The sequence below is a fragment of the Corvus brachyrhynchos genome, unplaced genomic scaffold, assembly GCF_000691975.1.
Source record: "Corvus brachyrhynchos isolate BGI_N302 unplaced genomic scaffold, ASM69197v1 scaffold961, whole genome shotgun sequence".
NCBI classification, from domain to species: Eukaryota; Metazoa; Chordata; class Aves; order Passeriformes; family Corvidae; genus Corvus; species Corvus brachyrhynchos.
The window spans coordinates 639,669-650,690 of record NW_008236008.1 but is presented as its reverse complement, the minus strand read 5'-3'; the positions used below and the strand labels follow the sequence as shown (position 1 = coordinate 650,690).

Here is an 11,022-nt window from a genome sequence, read left to right as displayed (position 1 = left end):
GTGCTTACAGGAGACTTTTAGGACGTAGTCGTTCGTCTGCTTTAGTTTTCCCCTTTTAACCATACTTTTTTTTTAAATTATTTTTAACATTTTAACTAGTTGTCGGTGCCCGAGCCATGGCCACACTTATTCCCAAGGTAAGACTTAATGTGTGTCTCCCAAATAACTCTGTAGGAGACCATGGCCCTGCAGAGGGCCGTATGTGTCCATGTAACCTGGGCAGAGGGTGCAGGTAACAGTGGGAAGGAACAATCTAAAGAAGGTAAACAGCCTGTTACTTTGCAACTGTAAGGAGGTAGTGGTTGTTGCTGGAGAGAGTCACTGTTCCCACATAAACCACAGTTACTGCCTCCTGTCCCCTCCCTCCCCATACCGTGGGGCAAGCTGATCTGAACTTGGCTCTGGCTGTCATCACCTGAACTATCTCAACTTTAGATCTGCTTTTGGATACACATCTTTTACATTAGAAAAGAAACAGGAAGCGATATGGATAAAAAGTAGCTTTTCACGAAGGTCTGTGTTGGCCTGGACAATAAAATCTCCATAGGCTTTTAATACAGTCGGTCCCAAGAACACAGCTCACTTAGGCCAGGATTGTGGACTATGAGCAGGGGAGCTGCGCTGAGTAACCCAAGTCACCCTGGGAGGTGTCTCTGTTTGCCTGGACTGTAGTGAGGCTAGAAGAATAACTATCTGTCAGCCTCCAGATAGTTGCTCAGTCTTCAGATCCACTAAAAATTAGTGGTTTGGGCATCAGTAATATGTAACTCTAAATAGTGTGGTTTCATATGCTTAAAACACTTCTTAAAGAATTGGCATTGTCATTTTACATATGGAAAAGCTATTTATGTGTTCAGATACTGGTTTTGCCCAAGACCATCGCACAGCAAAACAGTAGTGCAGTTGAGAAATAGAATCTCATTCTTTTGCTTGTCTGCTTGATGGCCTACTCAAGTCAATCCAAGCTAAGCTCTTGCTAAGCAGAAGCCTGAGTTAAGAGCCCTCTCTGAAGGTTTTAGGCAGCAATAGAGTCTATAGTGTAGCAAGATGATATCAGTTCAGTAAATCTCTGAATAGTGGGAATAGGTTGAACAGTGACTATAGCTGGAAAAAAAAAGTTCTTTGCGTTTCCTGACAGTGTTTGAGGAAATAGTGCAATTTTTGAACTCAGTAAAATTCACCCTGAAAGTTAAGTTTGGTTCAAGAATGTAACAGCAGGGCGTCTATTATACTATCAGAAAACAAGAGAGTAAATGGTTTGGACATGTCCTTAGCCTGTCAAATTAATGACTGAAAGTACAGCAGACTCCAGCTCCAGAGGTCAAACATGTACAGCCTGGCAAGAGGTGGCAATGAAAGAGCTGATAGCAGCTGGCCTGTGCTTGAATAGAAAGTACATAAAGGATTTTAATACATCTATCTGTTACTGTTGTGGGTCAGTGCTTCAGTGCACCCCAGAGTGTTTGCAAGACTCATTATCATGGCTTCACTCATTGGATCAGAATCCAAATTGCGTATTTTCAATTAATATAGCAGGCGTAAGGCATGAATCTGATCTTTTCTTGAAGAAGAATGGGCAATTCCAGTTGATGTAGTTTGTTTCACTCTGTGGCAAAATCAGGATATGCCGGAAATTGAGTTTTGTGATAATTCATGCAAAAATGACATGGCAGAGAGAGGTTGTTACTGAAATACTGTCCTTATAAATATCTTTTCTTCTAAGTAAAGTTAATAGTAACACACTGATTCGTATTTATTATTAGCAGTGCATGCAGTAATTTTCTAGCAAGTAATTCAAGTTCAGGAATAGGCAGAAGTAAAAGGAAGGGTAAACACCTGTTAGTATTGCTCCCATGCATACAAAAGTTGTTCCCTATCCAGGTGGATATAGAGGATGTCTCATGAATTTGTCTTAAATGTTCTGAAGGTTATCATGTAACCCCTACACATTTCTAGCACCTCTCAGCTTGTATGTAGCAGCTGTATGTATGCTCAGTTCTACTTACTGTGTGCCGTTCTGGTCTTTGTGGACTGCAAACAAGCTCTCATGCAACCTTCCTGCTAATTTATTCAGTTTTTATAAGCAATACCTAATTCTTGAAAGAACTTGAAAAAACTTACTTGTTTTGTTGGGTTATATGAGTGAGATCAAGTACTTGGATCATTTAGTCTCATAAACAACAAAGGATGACATGGTTAACTGCTATCCAGACAAGCTGAGATGACCTGTGCAAATATATTAGTGATTCTAAAAGCAAGGGAATCTGTCAACTCTTGAGCTGAGAAACAGATTTAAATCACTTTTTTCCCCCTAATTCTACTGTTTTATTTCCATTCCAGCCCCTGAACAGCCCACCCTGGGGAATACAGACTATGCATTTGAGGTAGATTTAATAATAAAATGTATTTCCTTTAAAAGTCGTATAAACAATACTTCTTGACAAATACAGCATTTTAAAAATATTTACATTATTAAATATTTGTATTTCACTTCGAATGAGTAGGGCCAGATGCCATTTTTGTCGAGAAAAAAAATGTTCTTTTTTTTTTGTAGATGGCCATTTCGAACATCCGATATGGAGAAGGAGTCACAAAGGAGATTGGCATGGTAAGCTGCCATGGTATAAGTCCATCACTGGTGAAAAGTTATTTTCTCAAGGGCTGCCAGTGCTATCAATCCACTTAATAAAGGAATATGGTGTGTCTGAATCTCCACTGCTTTGCAGTTATGTGTGGTCCTATGTATCAGTGTAAAAAAAGGTTGGAACATACTGTTGGTTAAAGAGCAGAGTCATGGTGCATCAGTGCTGCTGTGCTATGAGTACCTGAAATGCAGCTCAGGGGTAACTGGGTCATTGATCATTTGCTAGAATTATGCAACCATATTTTTCTCTGACAGGGAATTTAATTCAGAAAGTTTTCAGTCCTGGTGACTCACTAGGATTTTCTCAAGATCACTTTAATCTCTCTAGTGCTCATTAAAATAAATCAGAGACTTTCTATTAAATTATCTAGATATTCATTCAGCTCTCAGTTTGCCCTGTGTAAGTGTAAAATTTTTGTTTCAGCAGTGTGAGATGGTTCACCTGAGTACATTGTTCCAGTATACTCTTATCTCTGGGTTTTTTCATTTATCATTTTTCCTCCTTTCTTGGAATTTCTAGCATTAATAGATCTCTTTTTTATTTGCAAATTTGTAAAGTAAGATTATAGTCAGACAGTAAATGAATTACACAGAACCTGTCTTTAAACAGCACGAGAATTATTTATACATATTATATAGCTATTGTGACAATTAATTTAGCTAAAGTTAGGAAATAGTATTATTTTTCTTCCTTTTGCCACCTCATTTTGATTTTTCGTCAATAAATTAATAGTCAGTCTTACATTTTCAAAATTTTAATGCTGTGCTTTGGTAGGCAGTTAGTGGAGACAACCTGTGAAAAGGCCTTTTTTATTCTCATGGGAACTGAGGGAAAAATATTTTTTAAAGTATTTTACATTTTACTGTAGTTTCAAGTGGTTACATTTGGTTCAGCAACTTCAGTTTTCTCTATCGTAAGACTCCAACTATATAAATTTGGTAACTTTAAACCTTATTCTGCTTTCTGTATTCTACATGTGTATGGTTAATGCTCTTTTTCTTCAGCTGATACGGTTTTAAAAATTTTACAATAACCAACTATTTTTAAGTCAGAGTTCTATTATTATCAAATGGTTTGGTTGATTTGGATTAGTGTTTAGATAGTGAAGTGTTTGATTTTATACCAGTTGTTTGGTTTTTTGATTCGTTATTGTAGGACCTGCAGAATCTTGGTGCTAGAAGAGTTTGTTTGATGACAGATAAAAACCTCTCCAAACTCCCTCCTGTAAATGCAGTATTGAATTCCTTGGCAAAATATGGTATAAACTTTCAAATGTATGATAATGTCCGTGTGGAGCCAACAGACCAAAGGTACAATTTACTTCTGATAGTGCACTTCTCCAAGTAGTGCCTAGGCCTTTACAGGATTCCATATGGCTGTTTAAACACCTCCTTGTGGCCTGCATGCTGGTCTTAATAGTTTCCCTGTGTACTGGTTTCATCCTGACTAATTGGAAAATCTTTCTTGGGTTCCAAGTTTCCTGGATGCCATTCAATTTGCTAAAAAAGGAGAGTTCGATGCCTATGTTGCTGTTGGAGGTGGGTCTGTAATGGACACCTGTAAAGCTGCCAACCTGTATGCAGCCAGCCCTTCATCAGAATTCCTGGATTATGTCAACGCTCCTATCGGGAAAGGGAAGCCTGTCACTGTGCCCCTCAAGCCACTTATTGCAGGTAAAGCATGAGGAGGGCGTGTGGAGAGTTGGGGCCAGGGGAAGGTGAGTCATTCTACACTCTGATATTTCTACTGAAATCAGTTTACCCTGACTGTTTCAGCTTCCTTTGGGCTTACTTCCCCTCTGGTTGTATTCAGCAGCAATTTTGCTATTTACTCCAGTGGAGGTAAAATCAGAGGTTTTGTCATTACTTTGTCTTATTTAGCTCAGCTAGACTACTGAGAAAAGAGGTCAAAGTAGCGTTTCCCTTTGATCTGCTGGCCTTGGATCAGGGATACCTCCAAGATTTCCTGGGTCTTGTATTTTTGGTGGTGTTACTATTGTGGTTTTATTATTTATTTTGCAATATTGTATATTGCTTATTATTTGTTGTTATCCCCATTCTTCCTTTTAAGTTCCTACAACATCTGGCACTGGAAGTGAAACCACTGGTGTTGCCATTTTTGACTTCAAAGAACTAAAAGTTAAAACCGGTGAGGTTTTGGTGTTTTGTTTTGGGATTTCTTTGTTTGTTTAGTGGGGTTTTTTGTATGTTATTCAAGACAATTGCTTTTTCAATGTCTTTGTTATTTCCCTGCCTTGAAAGGAAAGGATACTGCATGTCATTTCAGGTGTCATTTTGTTTGATTCAACTGCCACAGGCAAATTTTAAAAGCTCAAAGGTTTCCTTCTTGAATTAAATTTATAGCATATTAACATAATGAAATACCTATGTAATACAGTGGATTATAGTTGGAAGTCAAAACAGGAAACTAAAATCTTTCAAGTCCTTAAATGGCAGAAAATGTTAATTACAAAGGAAATTTCTACTTATATTCAGAGTCAACCAACTGTTCCTTATTTCCTCTGTCTTTTTCTTTCTACTTTTAAGACTTCTGTTTCTTTGTTGTATAATTGCAACCAAATGTTCCTTTTCCTGACTTTGGAAACATCAGGCCTGGGATGCTGTGCAAGTGAGGGACACTGTCTTCCTTTAGCCTTTTCATCCCTGGCAAATAAAGATTAAGGCTAAAATGTCATCTTGATCTTCATAACTGTTTTAAGGTTTTGCTTCTAAACATGTGGATTTTATGTGCCACACAGTCTGTGGAACTTGGGACCCAGATGGGTGTGCTAAAGAGGTTTGACAATAGCTCAAGAGTTTTCTAGTCTATACGTAGTCAGTCAGTCTGTCTCTGTCTCTCTCAAAGCTACATCTGTGCTCCCTTAACCAAAATGCAAGGACATGGTTACTACAGATGCTGAAGACAGCAATTGGCAATAGCAATTGATTGTAGATACAAACCAGTTTTGCCCTCTGACTGTCCACAGACATTTTGCAAGGCTGCTCAGGGAGGGTTGCAAATGGAGAGAGAACATTGTCTGGTATAATCCACATCAGGCAAAAGTCTCAAATCATATAACTTTGTTAGAGAGACTTCATCATCAGTAAGCCTTACATTCACAGATACTCTATCCTCCCTTCTCTCTCTTTGCTTTTATGTTCATAGTTTCAAATATATTTTCCCTCCTTATTGTCATCTTTGGAACATTAAGCTTATCTTGTCCTATTTTGTTGCAAAAAATCTTTAACTGATTTTCCTCCCTTTACACATTGCAGGTATTGCTTCAAGAGCCATTAAGCCAACACTGGGTATCATTGATCCTTTACACACACTGTCTATGCCTGAACGAATAGTAGCCAACAGTGGCTTTGATGTGCTTTGGTGAGTTTTCTGTGTAGGCTGCCACTTGAGTTTATTTAAGTTTTGTATTTTTACTAAAATGATTGTAGAAAAAACATATTTTGAGAGCAGAAAAGGCTGATCTTTTTTTCTCTGTTTGCTGTTCTTGTTAAGCTGAGCTCTCTCATGCTTTCCTCTTTCTCAGTTCCACTGCCTCCCTCAGAATGTACGGAAATAAGTCCTGCATTTGCAGAAATGTGAGTGTTTTTGCTGTGCACCGGAGAAACTGTTTGCTTCCAGAATAGCTGTTGTCAGGGAAGAGAGTCCAGGTGTTCCTTTTTAAGAGATCATGGGGATAGATGATTAATCACAACTGTAATAGCATTTATCATGTATCACAGACATGGCAGAGAACAAGAATTTTCTAGCAAAAGCCATGATGTGTCAATAAAAATTTGTAAAAGCTAGTGAGATGCTGGCAGGTCTTCACCCAGCTATGGTCATCTTTGTAACCAATCTCAGGTTTCTTTTCACATGGCACAAAATTTTCTTCATCTTTAATCTACAGCTTAACTGCACAAAATGCATTGACATTTCTATTTGGAGAGTCAGAGCTTACTTTGCTTCTGGGTGCTATGTATATTAAAGTAATAGATGTGTAATGAAACTGCGGTTTCTCAAGCTTGGCGAAGGACCCTGGACTGCAATGTCTGTAAAGGAAAAAAGGCATTTGTTCATCAATGAAAATGAGTTGTCTGTAGTTTTGTTCACCTAAATGGAGCCATGTAGGCAGTGCCCCTTCTTTATGTAGTTGGATTCATGAGTATCTGGGAGATGAGACTATTGGCATTTCCACTTAGCTTAAATATCATACCCATAATTTTTTCAAGATCAGTACTTCTGAAAGAAAAGTACCTTATGAAGCTTCCAGTGCTAAAGCATCTTATGGTTCCTGTCCTACACAAAGGAAATGCACTCATTGCACACGTACAGTCGTCTTTAGTGAAAAACAGCACAGGTGCCAGTGCATCCAGCCAGGCTTTTAGCATGGTGTGAGCTGATAGAGAGGGAGTGTGTTGAGACTGCCTTCTGTGTGTTTGTTGGAGAGGGAAGTGCTCTGGAGATGCCCACCCAGCATTCTTCCAGTTGTCTGTGAGATTGTATTTCTTGTTTCAGCAACTGTTGAACACTAGAAATAAGTAAGGACCTGCATTCAAAGGACAGCAGGGCAGTAAAATGGAGCTCCCCCCCTTAAATAATGGATTCCTTATCTTTCTGTTAGCCATGCCCTGGAATCATACACCGCCCTCCCTTACAACGAGCGCAGTCCCTGCCCTTCCAATCCCATCAACCGCCCAGCCTACCAAGGCAGCAACCCCGTCAGCGATGTCTGGGCTCTTCACGCTCTGCGTATCGTCGCTAAGTATTTGAAAAGGTAACCCCTTTAACAGCCATCTCCCATGCACTGTGTTCAGTCTTCAGTGCCCAAAAAGGGATGCTTACAAGGATGTAAGTTTTAGGCTAGAATAAGGCAAGCTGCAACAGTAAGCTTTCATTTTCTACCCTGGATCTTTCTTAAATAAAGCAAAGTATTTTTCAAATAAAATTTAAAGTAAAATTGGGATTAGTAGTTTGTCTTGAGGAGGTAGCTTTATAATTCCTCTGTGAATCTATTTTAGAAGATCTCAGTTAAAGGTATTTCAAGCTGTTCAGTTAATATGGAAACAGCATTTCATATTTTTTCAAGAATGTCCTTTCTATGACAGTATAAGGGGAAAATGTAACAAACTGAATAAAATACTGCTGATGTTATTTCTGTGGAAATTAAGATACACATCCATCAAGAAGGTAATGACATGCACTTATGAATGTGCAAAATTTTGCATTTATTGCAAACCTGTTCATTCTTAGGAGAGCTTCAGTTTAGAATAGATATTGACTTAGCTTAGGAGTTGGTTTTGATCCCTGTCAATAAAGTTTTAGCTTCTTTACGGCTTTTGCATACCATGCACACTTCTATTAAAGATCAGTGTGGGGGTTTTTTTGTAGAAGACTTTTCACAGTACCTAGCAAGTCAAAATAGTTGGGTTTTGTTCCTTTGAAATCTATTCATGAGACTTTTTCTCCTTTTTGTCAAACTACACAAGGAGCCTGAGGCATAGGAAGGCAAGGCATCCTGTCTTCTTCCCACACAGGTGGTAGAGTCTAGAGCACCACCAAATGAGATGGTGAGAAAACTGCAGTGATCCTGGAGCCATACACAGGATTACCAAAGCTCCTAAGTAGAAGTTTTTAATTCACCACTGAGGTGAATATGGTTAAATTCACTCTATTCACTTGTTTTTTTGAAAAGTGAAAGGAAGCTTGCCCTTCACTGAACCAGTATGATCTACTTAAGTGATCCAGATGCAGGATTGCTCTTTTACCAAAGTGGGACTTGATTCCATTTCCAGCATGTTTATCCCAGTTTATCATTAAGATTTGTTCTATATCTGTCCATAAAGAAGCCCCCTCTTCCTTCTCCCTCCTGAATCACCAGTCTGTTTGTGATTTCATTGGTACCATTTGCCTCCATGGTGCACAGAGCCATCAGAAACCCTGAAGACCGTGAAGCAAGAGCCAACATGCACCTGGCAAGTGCTTTTGCTGGTATTGGCTTTGGCAATGCTGGTGTTCATCTCTGGTGAGTACAGAGAAATAGTAACCCCATCTGAGGTCAGCTTATAGCTAGTGTTTGTTTCAGATTGTCAAAGATGTTGTTGCCTTTGTTGTTGAATGTATACTAAGGGATTGTTGCCTGGCCTGTGATGCTGAAGGACCTGTGTGTTGTGACAAACTGATGGGCTCTTGGCATTTATGTGTATAAGGATTGTGTATTCTCCAAGGGTTGTGATACTCAAAACCAGTCACGTCAAAATTACGAAACACAGCCTTCTTTGCCTTCCTTGGTAGTAAAAACAAGAGTAAAAAAAGTCAACGGCATTTAAAATGTTAAATTTCCTGCCAGCTGTTCCACAGTGAGGCAGCAATGATGTAATCCTGAGTTTTTCCTGAATTGATGCAATAATCTGGAAGTTTGTCTGTGGGGTAGACAATCAGCAACCTTAAATGAGCTGTAATTAATATTGCAAGGCAATATAGCTTCATTTGGATGAAAATCTCAAAGAAGCAAAGCCTAAAAGTGAATTGTGTGCAGAAGTTATTAGCAATCATTCTCTTCAGCGACCTTCCTTTCATTCCTTTTCTTTGAGCAAGTCTACTCTTTTAATTATACCTTAAAATTAAAGTTTATTTTTCTCAGGCAGTGTGAACCCATAGGTATGCAGATTGTGATATTTTTGGCATATCTGTATTACTTCAAGAACTGACCATCTTTCAGTCCAGTTACTGAAGTAATATAACTTCACACTCACAAAGTAAGGAGGTACTGTTTTTTACAGCTAGGTCCCTGAGGTGCAGAGGGATGAGGGTTGTCTGTACCTTATATCCACACCATTCCTCTCAATACCTTCTGAGTATCTTTACTGAAGAGACTTGCATACTGAAAACTGACCACACAAGGGACTGAACACAAATTTTCCAAATACTGGTAGAGCTGCCCTAACCACTCTCTCTCTGCTCTTTGTTCCAGCCATGGAATGTCTTACCCTATTTCTGGTTTGGTGAAAACTTATAAACCAAAGGATTATAATGTGGATCACTCTTTAGTGGTAAAACTTGTTTATTTTGGGGTTTTTATTATACATTTCAATTATCTGTTATCTGTCATTAATGAGCATTAAAGTCCATTGAAGTTAAAAGTACATGTCCTGTTGAAGTGTCTAATTCTTTTTTTCTTTTTTTTTTTCCCCCAGCCACATGGCCTTTCTGTGGTGCTGACATCCCCAGCAGTGTTTGCTTTCACAGCACAGATACATCCTGAGCGGCATTTAGAAGCTGCAGAGATTCTAGGTAGGAATCTCTATAGGTACAGTTCTCATGTACAGTTCTCATGTACAAATGGAATTCTTTCCAAAATGACATTCCAAAAAATGTATGCAAGCAATTGTCATTGGTTGTTGGGAGGAGTTTAAGTTTGAAAAACAAGATTCTGGTGTTACATGTAATGCAAATTAGATAGAATAATGCTGAATTTTGATATTGAATGTTGTGATTAGAGGAGTAACCTGGAGAAATCTGATTCTTGCCAGAAAACTGGACAGCTGAAACTAACTGGAGGTCTGTTACAAATCAAACAAGAGTAGCTGTGATTGACACAACTCTTGGTGCTTTATGGAGAGTAGTTACCATAAAGTGAGCTAGTACTCGGGCATTTGTTAGCTAAAGGAAGGATTTTTCCTAACAAATTCCCTGCTGTGACAATGAATTAGAACAGTGATATTCTGAATCACTCCTGCTCTTTTTCCATGGCACACAACTGTGGGTTTTGGTCTTTCTAATGTAGGCCTAAGGTTGTTTGTAGGCGTTGGAATTTCTCAGTGGCTGATGTCAAGGGAAAGCTTTTCTGGAGTAGCTCTTCTGTGGACACACATGTAATGGCTAAGAAGAGATTAATGAACAAAGTGGCCTTTTCTGCTTTTTAGCAGAATAAAAGTGAATGCTGCAAGCTGACAGCTTATTTAAAGGTTATTTTCTCATACAGTGCCTTGTTATGTGTGCAACCCATCACCAAAGGGTGTCCTAAGAGAAAGGATAGCTTTTTATTGCACCCCCAGCATGACTATGTGTAATAAACCAGCTTTCAGTGATGTAATCTCAGCTAGCTGTGACAGCATGGCTCTGCAGTGACCTAATTTATTTACATGTAAGGTCAGGGTTTCTGTCAACACTAGGTTCTGTGTCGTAGCTAAACTGCTGCTAATACCCATGCTGGCTAAGGAGCAGTCACAGTCACGTGCACAGCAGTGCAGGGAGTGAAGAAAAAGTGGTTAGGCAAACTCTCCTGGTATTTGGGAAATTTGTGTTCAGTCCCTTGTATGGTCAGCCTTCTGTATGCAAGTCACAGCAATCCAGTCACATGTATGACTTGCTTGTGTAA

The 11,022-nt window shown here is 38.9% G+C and overlaps 1 protein-coding gene across 4 annotated transcripts in view; it reads left to right on the top strand.

Moving 5' to 3' along the window:
* The first annotated feature begins 6 nt into the window (after positions 1-6).
* ADHFE1 (alcohol dehydrogenase, iron containing 1) overlaps positions 7-11,022 on the top strand; it is an 18,168-nt gene continuing 7,152 nt past the window's right edge. Inside the window, exons 1-11 of one of the 4 annotated variants that reach the window (XM_017731126.1) lie at positions 8-137; positions 2,341-2,384; positions 2,555-2,608; positions 3,801-3,955; positions 4,122-4,318; positions 4,716-4,793; positions 5,921-6,026; positions 7,267-7,419; positions 8,569-8,667; positions 9,616-9,694; positions 9,839-9,935. In XM_017731126.1, coding sequence (XP_017586615.1) covers positions 2,555-2,608; positions 3,801-3,955; positions 4,122-4,318; positions 4,716-4,793; positions 5,921-6,026; positions 7,267-7,419; positions 8,569-8,667; positions 9,616-9,694; positions 9,839-9,935 — 1,018 coding nt within the window. In that variant the 5' untranslated portion in view covers positions 8-137; positions 2,341-2,384. Of the gene's footprint in view, positions 138-2,340; positions 2,385-2,554; positions 2,609-3,800; positions 3,956-4,121; positions 4,319-4,715; positions 4,794-5,920; positions 6,027-7,266; positions 7,420-8,568; positions 8,668-9,615; positions 9,695-9,838; positions 9,936-11,022 lie in introns of all 4 variants that reach the window. The other 3 variants (XM_017731118.1, XM_017731131.1, XM_017731136.1) reach the window with 3 other exon arrangements.